This window comes from Pongo abelii, chromosome 12 (genome assembly GCF_028885655.2).
Source record: "Pongo abelii isolate AG06213 chromosome 12, NHGRI_mPonAbe1-v2.0_pri, whole genome shotgun sequence".
Taxonomy (NCBI): Eukaryota; Metazoa; Chordata; class Mammalia; order Primates; family Hominidae; genus Pongo; species Pongo abelii.
The window spans coordinates 106,249,879-106,275,783 of record NC_071997.2 but is presented as its reverse complement, the minus strand read 5'-3'; the positions used below and the strand labels follow the sequence as shown (position 1 = coordinate 106,275,783).

The 25,905-nt window shown below is 53.9% G+C and overlaps 1 protein-coding gene across 1 annotated transcript in view; it reads right to left on the bottom strand.

Moving 5' to 3' along the window:
* The window catches only part of OTOF (otoferlin), a 101,314-nt gene that overhangs the window by 55,676 nt on the left and 19,733 nt on the right, over nt 1-25,905 (bottom strand). The window contains exons 2-5 of the mRNA XM_024242384.2: nt 24,783-24,841; nt 14,817-14,905; nt 6,007-6,106; nt 3,411-3,592 (exon numbers count right to left, since the gene is read on the bottom strand). Of these exons, the coding sequence (XP_024098152.2) occupies nt 3,411-3,592; nt 6,007-6,106; nt 14,817-14,905; nt 24,783-24,841 (430 nt within the window). The remainder of the gene's footprint in view (nt 1-3,410; nt 3,593-6,006; nt 6,107-14,816; nt 14,906-24,782; nt 24,842-25,905) is intronic.

The following is a 25,905-nucleotide window of genomic DNA, read 5'->3' as shown; positions in this document are numbered from 1 at the left end:
TGTGCAAAAAGCCGGCAGAAATCAGGGCTTGGTGGCAGGAATTATGGAAGTGGGCAGAGTGGCTCAGAGGGCATGCGGCTGATGAGAGCCTAGGGGAGGTGGAACCGTTGGGGCAGAGGGTCAGTGGGTGGTGGGGTTGGTGGTCATTCAGGCAGAGCCCCCATACTGATTCCCTGAGGAGGAACGGGGTAACTTCATGGCAGGTTCTTAGGGTCTTAGGTGTGAGTGTCACAGCAGCTGAGGCCTGAGGTCCACACTGCCCCTGCTTAGAACCATCTGACCCCCAGAATGAGGACAGGATGAACATGGGTGAAGTCCCAGAGAAGCAGGCCAGGCAGGGCAGGGCTGGGGGGTGGGCCCAGGCCCTGGAGGGAGAGGTGTGGAGTGCCCAGAGGATCTCCTGGCATCAGCCTCCCCTCCATCCATGGAAGATTCCAGCCTGGGCCTCCCGGGGCCTGCCTGGGCTGAGGCTATTTCCTGCCCACTCACTCTACCTCCCCGCAGCCCCCAGCAGGCCTTCATTTCACCCTATCAGCCAGGGAGCGGCCAATCCCCACACTGGACCCTAAGGGTCAAGATGGCCGGTGAGACACTGCTGCTTGCCAGCAACAGGGTTTTCCTCTTGCTCACTGTGGCTAAAGCAGGAACAAGAGGGCACTGTGAATATTGAATACCCTGATCTATAAGGGGATTGGCCTTCCCAGGAGAGGATGGAGGACAGGGAGCAGATGCAGGGGAAGCCTGCCTGGGCTCCTGACGCGGTCAGAGGTGAGGCACCGACACCGCTTTCCCGGTGCTGTCCTCTTTAGGGAGTAGGTGTTTTCCTGATAAAAGATTGGCCAAGTCCCTTCTGGAGAGCTCTCTGGCTTCCTCCCAGAACCCACACTATGTGACAAGGGTGAGATGCAACATCTAGGGCTGCGGGGCCAGCTTCCAGGTCCCCCTCCTCACCTCAGCACTCCTTGACCCAGAACTCACTGGCCCCATATGGGCAGCCAGGATTAAGCTACAGGAAAACCCCAAGTTCTTGAACCTGCTCCACCTTCTCCTCACCAGCAAATGGCCCATCTCTAGAATTTTTCTGAACCCCTCTTTTCCACAACCAGGCCTGCTGGCTGCATGGCTAGGCCTGGCGGGAGAAGGTGTAGCAGCGATGCCTGACACCAAGGTGCTCTCAAACCTGGGCTGGCAGCCCCAGTGGCAGCAGGGAAACTGTGCTCCTGCACACGGCCCCTGCAATGCAGGGTGGGGGTGCCTGGCTTCGGCTGTCACCCTCTCCCAATTCCCAGTCCTGGGGTGAAGCCCCTCCTTTTGCTCCCGCTTCTTGCTGCTACCCTGGGAGGAGCCACACGAAGATGGGGAGAGGTGGGAAGCCACCAGCCTGTGAGGAAGGGTCGGGGGAGCCCTCTTATCTCCAGATTCCTGGCGCCCAGGGCTCTCTGGGGCTCTAAGCTCTCCAGAGTCCCCATCAGCACCCTGGTCCACTCTCATAGGACCGAGTGAGAAACTGGCTCTGTGTTGCTACGCCACCCCAGGGAGGTTGCCTTCGTGGCTGCTAAGGGCTCCCAGGATGTTGTTTCCCATGGATGTGACCCACAGGTCCGGAGCGTCCATGGGTCCCTTAGGACCTCAGAGTTGGAGGGGAGCCAGATTTAACCTGCTGAACCCATTCCTGTTACTGACCTACAGGGGCTAGTGACATGCCCAGTGTCACTCAGCCAGTGAGTGGCACAGTCAAGATGGAACTTAATGGGCCTTAGCTCTCCTGATTTGGGGCCAGCATTCCCTTCCCTATGACTGATGGCCCTTGTGTGGCTTCTGATCTTGTTCTCTGGAAGCCCTTTCTTAGAGCCCAGCCACAGTTTCTGGACCAGCCCTGCCAACCTCTTTCCTGAATGGAGACAGTTGAGGAGGACCAGGTGGTGCCCACTGAGTCAGCATCCCTTCACTCCCCATCTGGGTACTGCTCCTCTTCTCACGATTTCCAACCCAATTCCTGACTCTTTGCATTGTTGTGAGCTACAAGAAACCTGTTTGTCTGTCACCAGCCCGGACATGGGCAGCACTCAGCACTTCCATTGCCACCTGTTCCTCTGTGATCCCTCCGGCTCTCCCAGCAGCAGGGCAGGGGGGTTTCATTGCTATGTCCTATTTTGCAGGTGAGGAGAGAGGGTCAGAGACTTGCCAAAGGTCACACGACTAGTAAGAGGCAGAGCTGGGACTCAGGCCTGGGTCTTCCGCTAAAGAGCCAGGAGTCTGAGGGGACAGGCTCCAAGCTAGCCTGGGGCTTCCCCATGCCCGTGGGTGGCCTGGAGTAGACAGTCCCGCCATATTTGTTGCAGGCCTGGTCACTTTGACCTTGTTACTATTACTCATCTGGCTCCCAGGGTTTCTGAAGCTTGTGTGTGTGTGTATGTGTATGTGCACACGTGTGCACTCATGCACCTGTGTGTGAGGGGTGCTTAAGGGGGTGTGAACTCATTCAAGTGCAAAGGAGAAAACATATTTGTCCCATAAAAGTATATCAGTTCAATTACACTAATTTAGAACCTATGGTTTCTTCAGCAGAGGGACTGAGTAAACTACTTGGAAAGGAAAGTGCAGAAGGAGCTTACAGGGATACGTTTCCAGTGGCACAGAGGGTCCCTTCTCAAAACACACCCTGGTCCTCAGATGCACCCTTGACTTACTGGCATTTAACACGTAATTCCTAGTGACTTAGGAACCCATGGACAACATCTTACTAGACTAGCCCAGATTCTGTCCCCTTGGTCTCTAATAGTAATACAATTGCATTTTCTGTTTTGTAAAAATAGTGCACGTGGAATGAGCTGTCCTGGACCCAGCTTCCTGTGATCCATGGGTGGCAGGACACTTGCAGGGCGTGATGCTGGACTCTGGAGGTTCCCGGGTGCCCTCCCTTCTCAAGAGGAAGAAAGGCCAGAGCCCAGCCAGGATCTTTGGCTTCACTCTGGCAGGAAGAGCCGCCCTCTCTTGGGCCTCCTCACTGGACCAGGGTAGAGGTCAGGCTGCTGGCACCTGGTGGACACTGCTGGGTCTTGAAGCAGAGAGGCCAGGGCCCCTCCTATCCCCGTCTCCCCTTCTCTGAGAAAGGCAGGAGATCTAGCCCCATCCCTGTGTTAGAGCTCCACCTCCCTCAGGGCCATTGGGGAGGCCTTGGCCTTGCAGCTCCATCTGAGTCCCCTGCTCCCTGCCCAGTGACCTTGGAGGTGAACGGCTGGGTGGGGGGCTACAGAAACATCTTCCCACCCCTTGGATGTCTCTCCAGAAGCTCAGCCCTGTACTCTGAGCCCAGCTAGGCCTAGAGAGTCCTCTCAGGGGGACCAGGCCCCAGGCCTCTTCCCCATGTCTTGGGAGCAGTGGGCAGCCAGAGGGGCCCTGCCTGTTACCTCCGGAAGCTCTTCTCTCCGGGGGGCCGAGAGCTGGCCCGGGAGCCTGGGAGCAGTCCATCCGTCTCTTGGCTGTCCTTCTCTTCCTCTTGAAGAGACTCATCTCCCAGGAAGTCCCCATCGTCCCAGGAACCCACTGTGCCGTCAGTGGCCTGATACTGGACCTCCATGCACAGGCTGGTCTGAAGGGAGGGAGGCGGTGGTGAGCAGCTGGGATGGCGACAGCAATCTCCATCCCGTATATGTGGCTGCTTGGTGGTGTTTACATAGCGCTTCCACACCCTTGCCTCACTGGAGGAGGTCAGGATGGTATGATCCCCTCTACCCCATTTTGCTGATGAGAAAACAGAGGCTCTGAAAGGCTGACTTGCGCAGACTGGGTCAGCTTACTGGGATCTGGCTCCAGGTCCCACTGCTGGTGGTTCCACTCCTCCCTGGTGCTCAAGGTGGAGGGGCCTGGCCTGCCCGGGACAACTGAGCCTGGACTCACCCCCTGAGTCCACTGTCTACATAACCGAGAGTGTCATTCAGCATCCCCATGATCAGGCCACCTCCTCTCCTCAGAACAAGGGCTGCCTGCAGGCATGAGGCGCGGCCCGCCGGAAATCGGCTTGTTGGAAATGTGACAGAATGAGCTGAAAGTGGCCTCCGGGAGAGGAGCCCAGGCCCCAGGCTCACACTCACCCTTCCTACCCTGGAGAGGGAGGGAATCTTGGGAGCTGCCCTAGGGTTTTCCTCTGGGAAAAAGTAGAGCACTCAACCCGGGCTCAGGCTTAGCAATGGAGAATCATGATTGGGCTTCCTGCTCTGTGTCCCGGGGCCATTACTTTCTTGCAGCTCTAGTTTCCCCCCAGTGCCCAGGGATCACCCTTCCTCACTGGTCTAGAGGTGACTTGTGCCTGTGCCCCAGACAGGCGGCCCTCACTCAGTGCTTGGACACTCCAGCACCCAGGCTTAGATTTCCCAAGGGAAGGGAAAGGTGCACATATTTTCTGAATCCTCACTGTGCTAGGCATCATGCTAAGATGCTTTAATGTACACTCATTTGATCTTTTCAACATTGCAACCTACCTTACCTAGCATATCAGGAGGTTAAGTTACTTGCTTTAAGTCACACAGCTAGGAAGTACTGGAGCTGGGATCTGAGCCCAGGCTGCCTGACTCCAAGCCCCATATCCTTTCCATGGAACAAATGTGACCCTCTTGGTGGAACCAAGTATGTTGTTGTGAGAAAATGGTGGTCTCTGGCATTGGAAGTCCTGGGTCTCCGTGCTGGCCCTGCTGTCCACTGTGGCCGAATCCATTCCCCATCCAGGACTTCATTGTTCCCATTCGTAACAATGGGTAGCGGAGATGGGTGGCAAGTGGGCTAGGAGATCTGTCAGTCCTTTCCTCTGCTGACATCTTAAGTCTGATTCTGAAAATCCAGGGCATGGGCTGTGCTGTCTGTCCATCCCTACTCACTCCCCAATTCTCTCATCTCGCTTCCTACACTACACTCTTCATCCAGGCTTCTGTGTTCTCCTCCCAGCCCGCCTTCCCGTGGGTATCCATACGTAGCTTGTTGTGTACCCCTTCTCCCCTTGCTGTGGTGGCTGAGACGCCGGTAACTTTAAGAAGCCCTCACTGCCCACCCCTGCCCATGGGAGAAGAGGGTTCCTTCTGTTCTAGCTCCCTGTGGCTGCAGTCCTGGCTTCTGAGGCTGTTTCTCTTGGCCACTACATACGGCCATATATTACACAGAACCCCATTGGGGGACCATGGCACAGCCCCATTTTATACATGGGTAAACTGAGGTCAGGAAATAATAGCTAACAATATTATAGATTTATTGTGCATATCTGTTCTAAGTACTTTCTGTGTATTGTCCTTTAATCCTCAGAATAGTCCTGGGAAATGGATACTATAATTGTGCTCACTTTGAGATGATATGTAGCTTGCCCAAGTTACGCAGTTAGTGAGCAGCCTAAGATTCATACCCAGGGTCTCTGTTCCTCACCATCATGCCAACTGCCCACGAGTGGCCACGGCTGAGCTCAAGAGGACTGAAGAATCAGAGCAGAGCCTGGGGCCAGGCTGTCCTGGTAGGGTTGCTTCCTTCTTTGTGAGAACATGTGTCAGGTGCCTCTAGACTGTGCATCACTAGTGCATGTGTGCTCATGCAAAAGTGCTGGGATGTGACAAACAATAGGAAATGAGGTCCCTGCCCTCCCAGAGAGAACCCGAGCCAGATGTGCAGAGTGAAGGTCATGCCCTCGAGTGCCAGCAGGGCTCAGTCTGGCCTTTGGATGACGAAAGGAGCCTCTTTAGTGACTCTTGAGCTGGGTCCAAATGGAAGGACTGGTTGGTGCATTCCCACCGTAGGAAGGGCAGGGGTGCCTACTGTGGGGCAGCAGACCCTGCCATGCCACAGGGCCTCCAGCCACGGCCACAGATTGAGCCATTCCAGCAGAGTCTGACCTGAGTCTCCTCCTCCTGCCACACCTCGCCATGCATGAGGGGCATTCCCCAGACCACCCCGTGTGTGGGGCAGGGAGAACAGACCCCCAGATGGCCCCATATGGGAAAGTCCAGGAACTCCCTGGGGCACACCCACCTTGATGATAGCATTGTTGTCATCAATCAGCGTGTCGGTCACCTCCACATGGCTCTCCTCTACCACCTTCTGCAGCACCATGCGGAAGGTCCCGATGAGCCTGGGGATGGCAGAGGGGGCACGGTGGTTACATGGAAGAGACCAGGGTGAGGAGCAAGACTGACATCCCAAGGGTTATGACTGCTTGGGGAGGACTCAGGTGGGCTTGCTCCAGCTCTGGGCTGGGCTGGAGAAGGTGGCCCAGGAGCCAGGGCTGGCTGCAGCCAGAGCAGCATGTCCCACTGTGGATGGTTGTTTGTGGGAGGCCCATTTCCTTGGGAGAGCTCCAAGGGGCAGTGAGCACCCTTAGGGGATGTCTACAGACTGCAGAGAAGGGTGCATGGAATCCAGCTTTAGCTGAGCCCTTGCAGAGAAGCTTCCAGATGCTCAGTGTGGAGGCTGGGAAAGGACCTGAGTTTCCTGGATGGACAAGTAGCTCCTCTGGCTTCTACCCCCCTATCCATGACGGAGGTTTCCAGCCCATGCCAACAGCACTCACTCATCCATTCCACATCTGCAGCCTGTAAGTTCCTGGATGGCAGGAACCTGTGTGATGGCAGAGCCCATGGAGCTGCACAGCAGGGGAGAGGCAGTGCAATGCTTTGGTTAACAGCACAGTCCTGGCATCAAAGAGACAGGGATCTGAACCCAGCTCTGACACTGACTAGCGAGCTACCTGCTTCCCGGGCAACTTCCTTAAGCTCTCTCAGTGCCGGTTTTCTCATAAGATGAGCTGATAAGCCCTACTTCACAGAGTTGTTGTTGGAGGACTGAATGAGATCATCTGCGAGGTTCTTATCAAAACCCCCAGCACACAGCCAGCACTCCAAAGCAGTCCGGTTTGTCGTTATTCATGTGCTGCCTCTAAACTGTGAACCTCTCAAGGGCACGGGTGGTGCTTTTTATTCCAGCCTCTGTTTGGCATTTCTAGCACACTAGAGATCTCAATATCTGCTGGCTGAATTAATGAACAACAGTGGGTGCCCAATAAATGCTGATGGAGTTGACTTCAACCCCATTGCACCCCACAGTCAGAAGGCTGTTTGTTGCTCTGTGAGAGAACAGGGAACTCAGAGAGACGTTCTCACATGGTGCTTCCACATAGAGTGAATTAGAATACACACACCATTTCTAACTGAAGGCACAAAGGCGAGGGAAGCATCCAGGGCGTGTGAGGGCTGGAAGAGACCTTGGGCATCATCTGATGCTGCCTGAGATTTATAGAGGAAGACAGTGAGGCCACGGAAGGGGAAGAGACACAGCTAATTAATGGCAGATCTGGGTGAGGTGAGGTATCAGATGAATTCTGACTCAGACATGCTTGATGTCTATACCACCCTGAGGTCTATGGAGGGTGAACATTGATTTTTTAAAAATCTTCCCATCTGCGTGAGGGGAGGAAGTGGTAGGGGCAGCTGTGAGGAATGGATATGAAATGCTGCCCTTTGGAGCTCAGAGCCCCATCCACCATCGTGCCCCACCTCCCCGAGGGTGAAACTGACCACACCACTCCTTCACTCTAAAGCCGAACTGGGCTTCTGGGCTCTTAGAGCAGCCCCATGGAAGCCTTCTTCCATAGCTGCATGCACCTCTCCCCAGCTCAGGCAGTGCCCCAGAGACAGAAGTGCTGGGCTGGGGGCCAGGAGCCCTGGAGCTGCTGCCCCTGAGTCTCAATTTGGTCTTTATAAAATGAAGAGGGAAGGGGACTTTTAGCTTCTGTACCATGTAGACATTCTAACAGTAGACCATGGGCACGAAAGAATACACTCATCTTTTTGCAACCTCACCCCTTTTTGTTCTAAATCAGTGGTTCTCAAACTTCAGAATGAACAGAATCACCTGGAGGGCTTGTGAAAACACGCACGGCTGGGATATCCTCCTCTGTGGATGTGCTGGAAAATGTGTCACTGGTGGGAGAGGAGAGGTGCTCATCTGTAACTTTTGCTGGTTTCTGAGGTATAAATACTCCCGCCACGGCCAACTTCAAGCTTCTAATGTGAAGTCACCGAACTGGGTCCACCGGACTTCAGTTCACTCCACTGGCCCTGCCCTCAGGGCTCTGATTCAGTGGGTGGGAGAGGGCCTGAGAATGTGTATTTCTGACAAGTTTCCAGGTGATGCTGAAGATGCTGGCTGGGGAGACACTTTGAGAATCCCTGCTCTACTGTTACCCTTTGTGGATGGCTATTCAGCTGCCTTGATTCCCCTAGGACCTGTCGAGCACCTGTTGAGCGTGGGGCGAACAGGCACATCTTTCTCCAGAATTAGATGCCTAAGAACAGCAGAGGCAGCTCCCCAGGATCTGCAGAGGTGCTGCAATATGACAAGACACTCCCAGGAGACAGGGTGGAGCTATTCCCCCTGCAAGTGCTCAGAGAGGCGTCTGGTGCCTTCTAGGCTTAACCTGCCTGAATCTCAGATCTTATACTTGGGAAGAACCTGAGAGACCTTGTCCAGCACCCCTTCCAGGAGGAATCCCTGAAACAACCTCCCTGACATGTGCCTTCAAGTCTCTGCTAGATACTCCGGTGGCAGTGACAGTGATGGGGCTGTCACTGGTAGTCCATTCAGCCACTGCCTTAATCACACAGTGTGCTGAGTGAGATTGGCCTCCAGGCAAATCCCCCAATCTTCACACCCTGGTCCGAGCCCTGTCCACATGCAGACTAATTCCATCCCTAAAGGGAAGCAGTGTAGACAGTGAGGAGCCTGGGCTCTGGAGTCAGACAGATGTGGGCTCACTCAGCAGGACCCAAGGGAGATTCCACGCCTGGCAGCGGTGTGGTTTTGGCTCCTTCTGCTATAGCTCTCCGACTTCCACCGGACAGTGGTGAGGAGACTGCTCATGTGAAATTCCTCTACCAACACCGGCACTCGGACTCCAGCCCCTCCTCCCTCCCTAATAATGCGCAGGGCTGGCCATCTGGAGGGCCCACACAGGGCGAATCTCCTTTGCAGGATGGGCTTCAGGGGCAGGTCCAGGCTGTCCCCCACCCTTCAAGCTGTGCACAGCCTCGCACAGCCAGAGCTTGTCTATGGCCTGGAGGGTGGGACTGGGATGCTAGGAGCTTGCAAGATTAAAGGAATCAATTCGCTACACCCCCAGGAGTGGCTTGGGGGGTTTTAAGTCCTAACAGTTCACCCCCAACCTCTCTCAAATAAAAGTAAAAATTATATTCTTTGACATGGACAATTGATATTATCTCAGCCTTATGTAAAGTAAAAGAAAAGCAGTTTTATAAACCTTGACTCTTTCTGCAGGTCTGCAACACACCATTTAAGCAAAAACACAGTGCTTGCCATGAAAACAGTTTCAAAACAAAGGCCCTGGCACTGCTTCTAGGATGCCATCCCTCAGCCTCTCTTCTATAGATATTCTTTGGGAAGAAGCTGGGACAGGAAGAGGTAGGAGAAGCCCCTGGCTCTGGCCCTTGTGGTGACCCCAGAGGTGACCCTGGCCGCAGCAGCTGGCCTTTGTGCATCCTGGCTGCACACATAGTAGGTTCTTACTCCTCTGCACGGGTCAGCATGGGTCAGCATGGAGGAGCTGCCTGGGAGAGTGGGGCCCAAGACAATTGAGGAAGGGTGGGCTCATATGCTCCTTAGACAGCCGAGTCATTTCCCTGGGAATGGAGTTGTGAGGCCATGTGTTCTGTGGGAAGGAGCACTAGCCCGGGCGTCAGGATGCCTGGGGTAAGACCTGACTGTCCTGAACCTGCTGTGTGACCCTGGACAAGAGGCCTCTCTGGGCCTCAGTTTCCCTGGGGCTGTTAGGCAAAAGATCTGGGGCTAACTCCATGTCCTCTGACTGCTTGCCTTACAGGGCCATCCAGGTCACCATGGCAAAGAGGACACCCCTCACAGGAGGCTGGCTGGCCCCATGAAGGGCTGGGCGGCTGGGCAGAGCTAAGATCCCCACGTAATTAGCCGGCAGGAAGAGGCCTCCAGCCCAGATGGGCCCACGGACTGACCACAATAGAGCGGCAACTGGGCACCAGAATCCTGTCAATAATTCATCACTTTCCCCTGGGAGCCCGTGTCAGGTGTCCTGGGCCCTGCGAGGCCTCTTCTGCTGTCCTGGCTCCTGAATTATTCAGGGCCCTTGACATCCTTAGCAGGCAGGAGGCTGGAGGCCAGGCCATGGTCCCTCAGAGGTCCTGGACAGGCAGAGCTGGATGCACAAAATCTTCTGAACCCAACATTTCTTTCTCATGGGGAAGCCCAAGGTTCCTGGACACAAGTCATTGTTCCAAATGGGGCCGAGAAGACCTGGAGGTCTCCTGGTTTCTGCCTAGGATGCCTCCTTCCTTCATACCATGTCTCTGCCTCCTGGCAGCCTCTAGAACCACTGGGTGAGGGGCCAGTTTCCAAGCTGCTCTCTGCTTCTAGGACAAGTCCCTCTCTCTGAGATGGCAGTGATGGGATCAGGCTCATTTCTCGTCTTGGGACCCACTCTCCCAGGCAGCTCCTCCATGCCTCCTTTAACTCAGTTTCCCCAAATGCATCAGTCTTGTGATGCTGAGTGTCACCCTTGAGTGCCCTGAGTCCTTCAGAGAAGAGGGGCCACTCCGATTCCCTCTCAAAGGCTCTCCCACCTTGTACACCTACTCTCTGCCTCCTAACACCACAGGGGCATTTATTCATTCTTTTATTCCACAAAATAATCAGGGGGCTGCCATGCACCAGGCACTGTCCCTAGCATTGGCCATGGCTTTGCTCATTGCTAAGCCTAGTGCAGACCCCAAAGACCCCTTCCACTCAGCTGCCCCATGAGAAGGAGCCTGGGGTCTGAGTTGGGCCATGTGGGGGTTGAGGGAAGTGGCCTCATTGCTCCTCTGGCTTGGCCCAGGATGGGGAGACTTGAGTCTCACATCATTCCAAGCACCTCTCTCCCACTCTGACCCCCACAAGCTGGCCTGTGTAGCCTGGGCCTGTGCTCTCCACGAGGGGACCTCTTCTTTCCCATCTCAGCTCTGCAGCCAGCAGTGTCCTGGGCATTCTCTAGGCTTCCAAAGAAATGGCAGAACCTCTCCCACCAGGCCTGGGCCTCCCCTTGTGGGGTTTCCTGCCTTCTCTTGGATGGGGGCAGGGAGGGAAGAAGAGGAGAGTTAGGATAGCAACTATCCCCCTTTCTGTCTTCCTTCTTATTGGCACTTAAGAACATCTAATACAGGCTGGGTTTGGTGGCTGGCACCTGTAATCCCAGCACTTTGGGAGGCCAAGGCAGGTGGATCACCTGAAGCCAGGAGTTTGAGACCATCCTGGCCAACATGGCGAAAACCCTGTCTCTACTAAAAATACAAAAAATAGCCAGGCATGGTGGCGTGCACCTGTAGTCCCAGCTACTCGGGAGGCTGAGACACGAGAATCACTTGAACTCAGGAGGCAGAGGTTGCAATGAGCCGAGATTGGGCCACTGCAATCCAGCCTGGGTGACAGAGTGAGATTCTGTCTCTGAACAAAACAAAAACCAAAAACACCTAAGAGAAGCTGTAACCTTCAACATATTCACTGCATGGTAGTCAATTTCCCAATTTCCCAAATACTTCTGATTTGTTTGTAGCAGTCTTTTGATGGGCTCAAGGGTTTCCAGCGTTTCAGTGGTTAGGCTGGCAGCTTTCATTATGAATGATTTAACAATGTCTTCCATGCCCTCAGTTTCCACCATCACTGCTCAAATATTTTGGTTTCTGGGAGTTGGATTAGGAAGAGAAGTTAACAGACATGCATTCTAGCCCTGGCTCTACCATTGTCTACACATGTGACCTCAGGATCCCCTCTGAGACTCGGTTTCCCCTCCTGCACAGCTAGGGTTGTAATGGCCGAGCTGTAAGGCTCCTGGATGCTTTGGCATCTATGGTTGGGTTCCTTCAGGGGCTCTCAGGTGCCCTCCCTGGTGCTTGACTTCCGATTCTGCTTCCTCTTTCACACCCACTTGGTCTGTGTGTGAGCCTTCCACTTGTTCCTGTTTCTCCTGTCCTCATAGGTCACACCCTCATGGTATCTCACCCCAAGGAAGAAGGCTGTGCTTCACCCTGGGGGCCCCTGGTGGGGGGTGTCTCACCAACCTTGCTTGTGGGTGCCAAAAGCAGCTGCCTGAATGGTGTGATGCCAGGAGAGGCAAAGGGAAGGCCTTTGTGCCCTAAACATCCTCCCTCTGGCCTTGCCAGCACGCCTGAAATGCCCTTGCCCCATACTCAGCTAAGATTTTGAAAGCTCCTAATAAAACCCAGAGAATCAGAGACTCCTTGGAGCCCATATGGTCGGGCCTTTCCTGACTCAGAAATCCCCTCTACAACGTGGTCCACTCTTTGATCACCCTCTCCCAGTGGCAAGGAGCTCACTACCTCCTAAGACAGCACATTGGCTGGAAAGTGCTGGCTATCTTTCAGTTGTCTGCTGTCTTCCAGCAGGCTGTTCCTCATCCTGCCTCTAGGTACACAGCTTTCTTTCTTCTTCCTATGGCAAAAAACCTTCTGGGCGGGTAGGGGCAGGGACTGTGCCTCAATCCCTCATCTCAGTATCTCCAGTGACTAGCATAGTGTCTGACTGGCAGAAAGCATTTGTTCACTATATGTATGATGAGTGACTGCAAAGTTGGATGAAAAGATGAATGGATGGATGGATGGATGAATGGATGGAAGAATGAAAGGATGGATGAATGGCTGGAAGGAAGGATGATGGATGGAAGGATGGATGAAAAAACGAAAGAATGGATGGATGGATAGATGGATCAGTGAATGGAAAGATGGAAGGATGGGCCAAGAGTGGTGGCTCATGACTGTAATCCCAGCACTTTGGGAGGCCGAGGAGGGTAGATCACTTGAGGTCAGGAGTTCGATACCAACCTAGCCAACATGGTGAAACCCCATCTCTACTAAAAATACAAAAATTAGCTGGGCATGGTGGTGAGCACCTGTAATCCCAGCTACTCAGGAGGCTGAGGCAGAATAATTGCTTGAACCAGGGAGGCGGAGTTTGCAGTGAGCCAAGATCAGGCCACTGCACTCCACTGTGGGCCACAGAGCAAGACTCTGTCTCAAAAAAAAAGGAAAAGAAAAAAGATGGAAGAATGGATGAGTGGGTGGAAGGATGAATGGAAAGGATGAAAGGATAAGTGGTGGATGAATGGATGGAAAGATGGAAGGATGGATTGATGAATGAATGGATGAAAGGAAGGATGGGTGAATGGATGGATAGATGGATGGATGGTTGGATGGATGGATGGATGAGTGGATGGATAGGATGGATGAAAGGATGGACAGATGAATGGATAGATGGATAAATGGGTGGATAAATAAATTGATAAATGGATGGAGGGATGGATTGATGAATGGATGGATGAAAGGATGGAAGGATGGATGAAAGAAAGGAAGGATGGATAAATCAATTGATGGACAGACAAATGGATAGGCAGATGGATGAATAACAGGAAGGATAGATGGATGGATGGATGAATGGATCAACGGATGGACGAATGGATGAATATGTCCTCTATGATTTTCCCTTTCAGGCTCTCATCTATTTGTTATAAGGTAACACTTAAAGTCCCTTTCCTCCTGGAAACTATAGGGTGGTGCCTACAGGAATTCTCTGCCACCAGTATTAGAGCAATGGACTCCTTGTCTCTCCTGCTCAGATCAGAAGTGCTTTAATTCTATTAGTATGATTTAGGATGAGGCCTACTTTTCTTTTGTTTGTAGTCTCCTCCCACTGTTGAGTCATTCTGAGTCCTCAGTGAGCTAACACCTCCACACCTTCTTGGACGTTACAGTTAAGCCATGACCTCCAGCTTGTATAAGAGCAGCCGATTTCTTTTAAAGAGATGGAATCTCACTATGTTGCCCAGGCTAGCCTCAAATTCCTGGGATCAAATGATCCTCCCACCTTATCTGCCCAAGGACCTAGGACTACAGGTGTGTGCCACACCTCACTGTGATTTTTTAACCCAAGGTATTACTTAGACACTGTTCCAGCCTGTTCAAATCCTTCTGAATTCTTCTCATGGCCCAGAGAGAAGGATGACAACTACTTTTATTGAACACCTCATAGTGATAATGCTCGTATGGCAGGTGTACTTCACTTGTGGAGTGCAAGCTCCATGAGGGTAGGCACCCTGTCCTCTGCAGCACCTAGTTCAGTATCTGATACACAATCAGCGCTTAGTAAACATTGTTGAATGAGTGAGTGAACATCTCTCATTTAATTCTCACAGCTGCCCTTTGAGGTAAATACTTGTCCTTTTCACACATAAGCACATTGAAATCAGAGAGGTTATGTAACCTTTCCAGGGTCACACAGTAGATGACTGACCTCAGTGTCTGAGATCAGGCTTGCCTGACTCCTAAACCACCACCCCAAACTGTCAAGCCTGTCCTCAGGGCTACAGAGTGTCTCTTGGAGGAGATCATCAGCCCTTCCACCTCCACTTCGCCTCTCCAATGGGTAACTGTACCCCAGCATGGCATTGAGGGAGACTTAAAGAAAGGGACAGGAAGCTTTGATGGGGTTGGAGACAGCAGGGGTGATAGGAGAGTGGAGTGTTCTTGGCTGACAGCAGCTGGGAGGACTGGGGGATTCTGAAGACAAGAAGAGGGAGCAAAATGGAGATCAAAGACCAGCCCAAGACTTCTTCGGTCTTTGAAGATCAATCCAGGGCAGGTTGGGAGTGTAGGTCCCCCTTTTAAGCCCCAAACAGAGGGTAGCCCAAGGAGAAGAGCAGGCTCCCAGCCCCTCCAGGCCCAGCCCGTCTTGCCCCATCCCACACTTACTTGTTGCTGAAGACTTTGCTGTAGTTGAAAACCTGAATCTCCAGCATCTCATTTCTGTCAATGCTGCTGGCCACCGGCCACCGAAACGTCTGGGGAGAGAGGGACAACTGCAGCTTTGGTGGCAATAACAGGTAGGAGCCGCGGGGTATGGGAGGGGAATCTCTGGTGGGGATCTCCGACAGTCAGAGTGGCCCCTCACTTGGGCCCAGTGCTCCCCAGGGACAAAGCATTGACACCTGGAATCTCATTTAGTTCCAACAACCACCATGTAGAGCCAGCATTGGTGCCCACTCCTCTTTCAAAGATGGTGCTCAGAGATGTTGCAGGACTTGCCCAAGGTCATGTGGTAGGTGAAGAGCCTGGACCTACCAGGACTTTTGACTCCCTACACAGCACTGCTTCCATGGCCTCCCAGCTCCTGAGGGGGGTTGGGAGAGGGCGGTGCAACCAGGGTGGTGGTTGGGTTCCAGGGAGACAGCAATGAATGTGGGTGTGAGCCTGGTTTTTGGTGGGTGCTGAATGGAGCTGTGAGCTTCTAGCTCTCTCCCATCAGAATCACCCTGACTGGCGCAGGCTCTGCCCCAGACTCCTACGTTGAGTTCAAACCACTCCTTACTCTGCCAGTGGTAACATCGGGGACAGGTTTGAGCTGATTAGTGTTATTGGGGTCAGGCCCACAGCTTGTCCCCAACTCACTGTTTCTAGATTCATCCTTACCACTTCTTTGTTGCTTCCTCCCTAACTTAATGTTAGTGATGAGTAGGAATTTGATTGGGATTTTTCCTGGTGCCCTAGAAGTGGCAACAATGGCTCAAAACAGAGGTTAAAGTGGCCCAGTGCCCCATTCTGTAAAAAGCTGCCAATGGGCAGAGCCAGACATCTTCCTAGGGCTTCCTCAAAGGCCCTGTTACCTCCAACCATCACCCAGCCCACCTTCCTGGGATGGGAAAGAAGACTGGGGGAGGGAAAGGTGGGAAGAATTCTGTCCTGGGCATAGTGTTTTTGTGGTACTTCTTGGGGAAACAGCTCATGGCGATTAGGTACCTGCAAGAGGGGCAGCGTGGCATGCAAATCCCCAGTGGCATCTGCAGGACAGTGGACTGGCAGGAGACCCACGGAGCACGGCAGGGCAAGGAGCCCAGCCTGCCACTGTTGGCTGTGGCAAGTCATCGATTTGCGCTCCATTGGCCAAGTGGGGTAGAGTGATCTGATGACACTTCTTCCATGGGCTGCTCACCAGGGGAGGATGTGGAGGGCCTCAGCAGGGGTCCCTGTCCCACTCCACGTCCTGAGCCACAAGCATGGGCTCAGGGAAGGAGGATGGCCAGGGGTGAACAGGATGCCAGACTGGAGTAGGAAGCCCTTCTGGACAGGACCAGACAGCGCTGAGGTCTGCTCAAGATGCTGTGGAGAGACCGTGTCAGGGAGGATTTTGACAGATCGGGTGGAAGGCAGTGACTTTTTATTTTTTAGTTCCATTTTTATACCCTACCAAATTCAGACTGCTCAATAGGCCAGTAGTAAATAATAATAGTAATAATCGCTGCCATTTCTGGGGAACTTTTTCTTATGCAGGGGTCTGAATGCTCTATGTGCATATTCATTCATTTAGTCTTTCCAATGGCCAGAGAGGCGGGTAATGGCTTCTGTGTGCTTTATAAACAAGGAACTCGGCCTCAGAGCAGATGTTTGACTTGGAGCACTCTGTTGGTGGCTGAGCAGGCCCTGGGGAGGAGGCTTCTGTGAGCCCACCCTGCACGTTTGCCATTCCCAAAGCTGAGATTCCTTCTCCCAGCCTGGGGACTTGGAGGGCTTGGGCACACTGGGCCAGCACCGCGGGTCACTGCCCAGTGTGGGCAGGGCCTGTCTCAGGAAAACGGCCTTTGTGACATCTCCCTTCAGGACTTGCTAAGTCCCAGGGAGGACCTGGCCCTGGCATGAGAGGGAGGAAGAAGCGGAGGAGCGGGAGAGGGGTCTGCGGGGTGGGGTGGGGAGGGTTCTGAGCAGGGCCTAGGGAGGGCTTTAGAGGGGAGGTGAGCACAGGGCAGAAGGGTAGGCTGAGAGGCCCAGGAAGTGGAGGCAGCCCGGCCCACAGGCCTCATTCAGCGGCTGCGGCTCCAGCTTCTGGATGCCTCTGGCAGCTCAGCAGAGTGTGTGGTTTTCTTAATGAGGCTGCTTTTATGGGGCTGTAGGGAAATAAAGCAGCCCAGGAAGGCGCAGCTCATCAGCCAGGGAACTGCGTGGGAGTGGTGGTGCCGCAGGAGCCACCAAGATTCGGTTTACTGGGGATGAAGCGGGGAGGGGTGATTGGTCCCCTTGGGGGTCTGTGGGTGGGATTTTGGCACTGGAAGGAGAGAAAGATCAGGAGACAAAGGACATGACTTTGGAGATGGCCCTGTGAAAGGGGGGGGGTGTTGAACGGTGGCCGGAGGCTGAGGCTAAGGGACCTGGGGAGGGAGGCTGCCTGGCTGCGGGGTGAGGGCCAGTTTGTTGAGTGAGAGTCGGGAGTCAGGGAGGGTACAGGAGACAGGGGGACTGCAGATAAGAATAAGCAGGGGAAGCGTGTGTAGGTGTGTGGCTCAGGTGCCCTTTCAGAAATTTGTCAGCCGGGTCTGGGCAGTTCCTGCCCATGTCAGGGGGGAAAGTTCTTCTTGGAGGCTTTCCAGGTAAGGGAGAAGACAGGGTCCTCACTGAGTCACAGCAACTTCCCGGGCAAGGGAGAAGACAGGGTCCTCACTGAGTCACAGCAGCTTCTTCAGTCTCTGACTTTCTCCCCCCTTACAGGTTCCTTTCTTTCCTCCCCTGTCTCCCTCCCGCATTTTCCACCCACATGAGGATTTCCCCTCATTTCTCTTTTCCTTCCCTTCCGTGTCATTCCTGTGCTTTCTTCTCCTCACCACATGTTTTCTTTCATCATTTTCTCTCTCTGTCTCTATCTCTCCCTTTGTCTCTGTCTCCCTCTGTCTCTCTCTTGGGTTCTTCATCTTGGCTGGAACTGCAATCCATTCCAGAAGCTTTTAAAAGTCCCAAGGCCCAGGCCTGGAGACCGATCAAGCCGGCACCTCTAGGTGGGGTCCTGGCATCCGTGTGGGGCCTCGGAGGGTGACGGGCCTTCTGGCTGGAGGGAAGTGATTCAGGGTCTGGAACTGGGGGTTACTCCCATTTGGCCTCCCTGGAAGCAGAGGCATGGGCTGTAAGAAGGAGACTTTTTGGGTTGAATTTTCCTCTCTTTTTATCTCTCCTTTGTTAAAACTTTTCAATGGCTCCTCCACAGCTCCCTGAAACAGGTGGGGATTCCCTTTCCTAGCACCCAGAGGCCCCCTTGCTGTGCCCAGACAGCATTTCCAGCCCCATCTCCCATTACTGACTCCTTCCTTTGCTAAGGCAGTGTCTGTGAGCTCTGGGTACCTCACAGAGCTCCAAAGGACATGCCCACCCTTTGCTTCTTTTTGTTCTTCTGACAACACCGAGGTTTGTATCTCATGTAGACTAGGAGTCTCCATGGTGTTGCAGAAACTCTGAGTTTGAGTCAGGAGACTTGGGTTCTAGCCCTGGCTCTGCCATTCACTAGCTGTGCCTCAGCTTCCCCATCTGTGAAATGGGGGGGGTGACAATGTCTACCTTAGAGGGCAATTGAGAGAATCAAATGAGATCTCACAGGTGACAGTAGTTGTAAGTGACACAGCACTGCAGAATGTGTTTAGTTTAGATCTTCCCAGTGGGAACTCTGTGCAGGTCTGCAGCTGCCTCGTCTCCTTGTCATGCCACCTCCCTCCCCCTCGCCGCCATCACTTTCCTCTTCTGCCTTGGCCTGTGGATTTCACATGTCTCTTTCACTGCGTCTTCTCTTCCCTAATTTCATTTTTCATTGTCTCCTCGTTTTTGTGGTTATGTCCTTTCCTCCATTTGGGGTGATATGCTGAGAACATAGCAAGACGAGATGAGGACTTTGAGGGTTTGGGAGCTACACTCCTCTCCTGACCATGGTATTGAACTTGTGAGCTATTAGAATGAAGGAAAGGGGGCTGGGCGCAGTGGCTCATACCTGCAATCCCAGCATTTTGGGAGGCCAAAGTGGGCGGATGATTTGAGGTCAGGAGTTTGATACCATCCCGGCCAACATGGTGAAACCCTGTGTCTACTAAAATACAAAAATTAGCCGAGTGTGGTGGTGCACGCCTGTAATCTCAGCTACTTGGGAGGCTGAGGCAGGAGAATCACTTGAACCCAGGAGGCAGAGGTTGCAGTGAGCCAAGATGGCACCACTGCACTCCAGCCTGGGTGACAGAGCAAGACTCCGCTTCAAAAAAAAAAAAAAAAAAAAAAGACGGAAGGAAAAGGGCTTCTGAAGGAAGAATTTCATCTGGGTAGCACTTAGTACTTCCAGAGCACCTTTTACCCATAACCAAGCTCACAGCAACATGGCAAAGGTGTGCTCCTTTTACAAGTGGGAAAGTGGAGAGGCGAGAGTTGCCCACGGGCACAAGGCTGGTTGGTGGCAGAGGCAGGATTCAAACTCAAGTCTCAGGATGCTTAGTCTGGAGTTCAGTCCTCAGGGCTTAATCCACTACACTGAATCCTCTCCTGAAGCCTGGTACTGCTGGGGAACTCAAGTAGCAGTTAAGCCAAACACAGTCACTCAAGATGTCACGAGCCAGCAAGCCCCATGCTGGGGGTGAATATTTGCTGAGCACTTGCTGTGTGCCAGGCTCTGTGCATGACGCTGTGCAGAACGCAGGGATGCAGGGTTGTTTCTCAGTCCTGGGGATGGTCCTGGGTAGTTCTGGAGACAGACGCAGACCTGGAATAGCAGCCTGGGATAGGACTGTTGACAGAAGCAAGGTGGCAGGTAGTACAGACAGGGAGGGAAAGAGGGCCTCTGTTGGAGGGGGTGGTCTCAGGAGCCTGGGGAGTGCTGAGTCCTGACCCAGTTTCCCGGTCTAGGCTTAGCCCTGACCTGGTTGGTGCTGGCTGGGGCGCAGGGTTCTGCATCCTATCAGCCCAAGTGATCTAGGACTCCGCAAAAAAGGTTTCCCTGATGTACATTGGAGAATGACCTGGATTATGTCCAGCCTGGCCACTGACTGGGCCTGGAACCATCCTAAATCAGCAAGGTAGCATCCTTAAAGGGACAGGGCTATAGGTTTGGGGGAAAATATTGAGATGCACTCCAAAGCTTTAGAGCAGGGGTCCCCAAATCCCGGGCCACAGACCAGTACCAGTCCATGGCCTGTTAGGAACGGAGCCGCACGGCAAGAGGTGAGCGGCAGGTGAGCGAGTATTCCTGCCAGAGCTCCACCTAATGTCAGATCAGGGACCGCATTAGATTCTCATAGGAGTGTGAACCCTGCTGTGAACTACACATGCAAGAGATCTAGGCTGTGCACTCCTTAAGAGAATCTAATGCCTGATGTTCTGAGGAGGAACAGTTTCATCCCAAAATCACCCCCAGCCACCACCATCCCAGTCTGTGGAAAAACTGTCTTCCACGAAACCAGTCCCTGGTGCTAAAAAGGTTGGGGACTGCTGATTTAGAGTATAATGGAAAGAGATGGGTTTGCGAGCTTAAAGACCTGGGCCCAGTATCCCTAGTGTGGCTATTTCACTTTCCCAGGACACAAAGGCTGGGTCTCTCTGTCTCTGTTTCTGTCTTCGTCTCTGTCTCTTTCCCCAGCTTCTTTAGAGTTGTAAGTTAAATGTAGGATCTCAGATCTCAGCTGGTCTTCTTGGGCAATTCTCTTCCCCACTCTAAGACCTGTTTCTTCAAGTGCAAGACAAGAGGGTTAAACTAGATGATCTCTAACCTTAGAGATCAAGCTGATCTAAAGTCCCTCTAGGTGATCTCATCTGTGCCTTGCCGGCTTCCTTTCTATCCAGGCCACAGCAAAGGGCTTGATGTACCACTAGCCTTGCTGAGCCCACTCGGTCTGGACACAGGCCTGTGGTGACAGGTGCCAGTCCTAGTGAATGTCACTGTTTTGTTCATTCTTTCACTTGCCAACATTTTCTGAACTCCATGCTGGGTGCCTGTTTTGTTCGTTCTTTCACTTGCCAACATTTTCTGAACTCCATGCTGGGTGCCAGGCCAATGATGAACAAGATAGGTGCGTTTCTGGCCTCCAGGAGGTAACAGCCATGACTTCCAGGTACAAGCAGAAAGGGGCTGATAAGGCCAGGCTCCCCTGCCCTGTCATCCCCCAGGCTGGTGACCTCTTCCTCCTCTTGGCTCAGAAGGCCCAGGGTCCCTCCTTGTTTGTAGTGGGTCCATCTGCCCACTAGACTGAGCCCCTTGAGGGCAGGGCTGAGTCTTGTCTACTTTGCAAACGACCATAGGTCCTGGAATCAGATAGACTTGGGTTTAAATCCTGGTGTGGCTCCTTATCACCTAGGATGCTACCAATCCAGCAAGTTCTAGTGAGTCTAATGCTTGTGTCAAGCTCTCAGCCCATCTTGCCACACACTAAGTGCTCAGTAAATAGCAGCAGTTCTTCTTATCATTGGCACAAGTACTATTGTTACTCTGGCCTCTCCCCTGGGGCCTGGTCCACAGAGGGCCTGTGTTAGAGCCAAACCAAACTGGCTAAAGGTAGCTACTCCTGCTTCCCCAGGGCACAAAGGCTGGGTCTTTCTCTGTCTCTCCCTAGCTTTTCCAGTGTTGTAGGTTAAATGTAGGAGCTCAGGTTCCAGCCTCTGGGAAAGGAGACACCATGTCCAGGCTCTGTTTCCACCCATTGTTGTAGAGAGCATTGTCTTTCTTCCACAGCATCCTCCTCCCCACTCAGGTTCCTAAGTCCAGCTGCTGCAGCCCCTCTCACCCATGCCTGAGCAAAGGAGGGGCCCCTCCCTTGCTTGGAATCCCTTACCTAGTAGAGCTGTGAGAGACATTTGCTTTCTTGTCTCTCATTTCATGTTTTTTTAGCCTTGTGACAGTCCCGTGGGGCAGGTAGCGCAGGGAGCATATCCCTCTTTTACAGAAGGGGAATCCAAGGCCCAAAGAGGTTCCTCAGCAAGGACTGTGGTGCAGGTCTCATGACTTCCAGGCCTGTGTGTCTCACTAAGCCGGCTCTGGCAGGCCCTGGGCAGAGTAAGGCAAAGAGAAGAGGCTTTCTGGAAAGTCAAGAGACTTCAGGGGGATTTGAAAGGGCTCTTTCCCAGGATATTCTGGAACCACTGGCAGGCAGGTTCTTTCAGGGGGAAGCCAGGGAAGTTTACGACTTGTCCACTGGGTCTAGGGAGAAAGGTTAAAGCCAGGGTATGGCTCCAGGCTATCTTTGGGATTGGGCTGACCTGGGCCTCCGGGCCCTTCCTGAATAGGGAATGGGAGGGTGGCCTACCTGCTTTGTGGGATGCGCACTGCTGACCAGTGGTGGCCAGGGCTGTGGCCACTTTGCACAGGGAGAAATGGAGGCGGGGGTGTGGAGAGATTCCAACACGGGCCTTGCAGGGGTGGTGGGAGTCAGGCCCTATCACTGTATCCAGAGAGGGCTTAGGTCTAATCTACATATGAATTCAGAACCCTGGCTTGGCCGCTTCCAGCTCTGTCACCTGGGGAAGGGTAGTTACCATCTGAGCCTGATTTCGTCTGTGGATGATTTCAGAGATTGAGTGGAAGGGGCACGGCTCAGGAAGCAGCTCAGTGCTGCTGCTGGGGCTACCACCATCTTCTCACGGGGCTCCCAGGTGGGAAGCGTGGGATGGCCTGAGCATTGCAAGTCATTCTGCATCCTTGCTCCCCGCCCCACTAAATGCCAGTAGGCTCCTCATTGCAACAACCAGAAACTTCCCTGTCTCCCCAGTGGGCGGGCAGCACTTTCCCCGGGGAAGGAGCCACTTCTCCCCATCGCGTGCCCTGCTCTCTGACCCTAGTCATGTGCTTCCTCCCATAACTGCCTGGCTTCTGCCCCGCCCCAGTCTCTCCACACTGACTCTGGCTATGCCATCCCTAAGCTCCCATACAAATCATCATGGGGTGTTAAGCCCAGGTTCCTCCCTCTGGGGTATCTCAAGCCCGGCCTGGCATGCATTAGATGCTCAGAATGTGGCCCCTTGTTCAGGGCCAGCAGAGACACTCTCCCCCTGAGGCGGGTTGGGCAGAGTTGGGAAGAGGAAGGACACGGTGATTAACTTTGAATGTCATGCATACCTGTGGCTCAGGTATCCGGGGTGCTGGGCATGGAAAAGGGTGGCAGTGCCCTTGGAAGGGGCATCAGGTTGCCGCCTGGCTGGACGCCTGGGCTGACATGTCCCCTGGGAGTCTTGGGAGGAGGGAGTCAGATCCTGTGCCTGGTGGATTATTGGGCAGAAGCCCAGGGAGGTAGGACTATGGGAAACTGGGCCAGGCTGCTGGCATCTTCTCCCAGCCAGCCCAGTGCCCTGACTGAGGAAATGGGGAGGGGAGGGAGCAGGCCGGGTGTGTAATGGGGCAAGCCTGAAGCCTCTATGACAGCTGTCTCAGTAGGCAGCCATTATTCCACTCTCACCATAACCCTTCATTTTGTTCATCATTTCACAGAGACCTCCACACCCATCACCAACCCATTTGATAAAGATGGTGGTGGGTTTAGAAACTGAGGTCATTGTACAGCCAGGAGGGAGAGAAGGTGAGAACAGAAACTTCCTTAGCTCTAGTGATTCACTTTAAATGAGCGATTCACCTGTCCTGCGTAGCAGTGGGGACGTACCAGAGAGATTGTGGCAACTCCGCCCCGAAGTGGTTGGGGAGGGCGTGGTGCTGGGCTGCGACGGTTGATGGCTGTGCCTAAGCCTGAGAGAGGAGTGAGGCTTTGCTCCCAGTGTCTCCAGGTCTGGGTCGATGGACACAGCCACATCGTGTGGCCCGGTTTCAGGAGGAGGGGGAGACAGCTGGTGCCAAGTGTCAGTCTGGTGGCTGCTCAGCCGAACGCCAGCAGCCAACCTCAAGAGGCACAGTCTGCCATGAGGCCCTTCCCAGCGCCCACAGAGCCAAGCAGGAGAGCCAAGCCCAGGGGAGAGGGGGTACACTATTTGAGGGTCACTACAGAGCTTCCAGTTTGTGCTAAGATGGTGACGGATGACTGCTGGCCCTCACCCTAAAGTCAAGCCTGGAGAAACTACAGCAGCCAGAGGGGAATATAGATTCTGGAAGCAGCAAACACATAGATGAAAGAATGTGAGGAGGAGGAGGAGGCCGCAGGCTGCTCGAGCTGGTGTGTGTGTGAGGATGGGGCTCCCAGCCCGGCCAGGTGCCGAGGGGACGAGCAGGGAGAGGGAAGCGTTGTAAGCCCTCTCACTGATCCCGGGCACCCCCGTGGGATGGTGTCGCCCACTCCTTTGCTGATAAAATTGTGACAACAGCCCAGCTGGAGTGAGGATTGAGAAAAATCGTTGTCAATAGACCAGCAGCTCACACCTTTTCTCATGGCACCACCAGAGCTGTTGCTGAAAATCCAGACTGTCTTCTGTTCCCCATGTTTCCCCTCGAGGTCTGGAGATGGCGCCCTCACTCAGGTGGGGTGCTTGACAATGTTTCCCTGGTGACCGGGGCTCCCACCTCAGTGCCGGGGCTGCCCTGCTCTTCAACCCTTGAGGACCGACACAGACTGGCCTTTGCGATGTCCCCAACACTCGCCTGCCTCATTGAGCCCTCAGCTGGTGGCTCACATTCAGGTCTACAGCACCTGTGGGCTCTTTCTCTACAGGGAATAACAGGCCCAGACCCAGCAGGACCGTCGAGGTGGGCCAGGCTGCTATTCCTCATGTATTTGCACACGGGGCTCACCTGTGCAGAGATTTCTGGGGGGAATATGGGGGAGGGAGTTCCTGCACACCCTCCTTACCACCTCCTTCAGGAAGCAGCTGAGAGGTGAGGGGCTCAGAGCAGGCCAGTGCCTGGGATTTGGGGCCAGTGTGTGCCTGCAAGAGGCAGCAAAGGGTGGCTGTTCCCCTCTGGGATCAGGGCTGAGGGAGGGGGGGTCTTGGGCCTCCTACCTCATCAAAGTCAGCCACATCCTCACAGTTCTCCAGGACCCGAGAGTAGAAAGATTGCCCTGTGGGGAAAGAGGAAATAAATTCTAGGGTCAGAGCTGTCCAGACGACGAGCGTGGGGTCAGACCTCCTCATCCTGGGAGTCATCCTAACAGCATTTGACTTGTCATGCAACATGGGACCTTGTGGCTTGCACACCTCTCCCAGGGTGAGGCCAGTCCCCATGCGGCTTCTTCTCTGACCCTCTCAGCAGCCTCGTTAGGGAAGCGGGTCAAAGGCCATGAGTTCCATGTTAGGAACGGGAATGCTAAGGCACAGAAGGCCCAGGCTGGTCAGAGTGGCCGTGGAAGTGGACCCCAGGCACTCTTCTCCACCATGCTCTTCCTCCATGGATCTCTCAGCCTCCTCTGCAGCCTCCCCAGCTCTGCTGGTGGCTCCGGGCTCTGCTGCCCTGAGCAGAAGCCTGGTATAGGGGGCGTAGCCCCTGCCTGCCGACGGGGGTCTGTGAAGCCCAGCCTCCTTCTGCAGCCACCCCAGGGGCTCCTGCCCAAACCAGGCCCCCAACAACAAGTCAGCTCCCAGACAGCCATTCCCCGTGGGCCAAGGGCCTTCCCCTTCCACCACTGTCATTGTTGTCCGTCTTCCTGTCAGCCTTAGCAGAGAAGACAGTCTCTGGCAGTTCCCTCCTGGGCTCTATTCCTGCCCCCACTTTCCCCACTGGCATGGGAAGTAGAGAGTGTGTGAGATGGACACACATTGTCCCAGGCTCGCCCATCCATATGCCATGCAGTAGGGCATGTTGGGAGCACAGAGGTAAAGCTGCCCTCTTTGCTAGTCCAGTTGGAACTGGCCCAAGATGTGGGGAGAAATAAATCAGGAGAGAATTGAGGGCAGGTTGAGGGGGCTCCAACGTGTGGGAAACACCAGCTAGTTCAGTTCACTTTGAGAAACAGCCGCTGGAGTCTCTGCTGTTCCAGATCATGTCCCGGGGCCTCGGGATAGAGGATGGACCAATGACAAAGGCACAGGCTCCCACCCACAGGTAGCTAGCTGATGGTCTAGAAGGGAGGCCAGGAGCCAACAGGGCACCAGTGCAAGGGAAACATCATTTTTTTTTTTTTGAGAC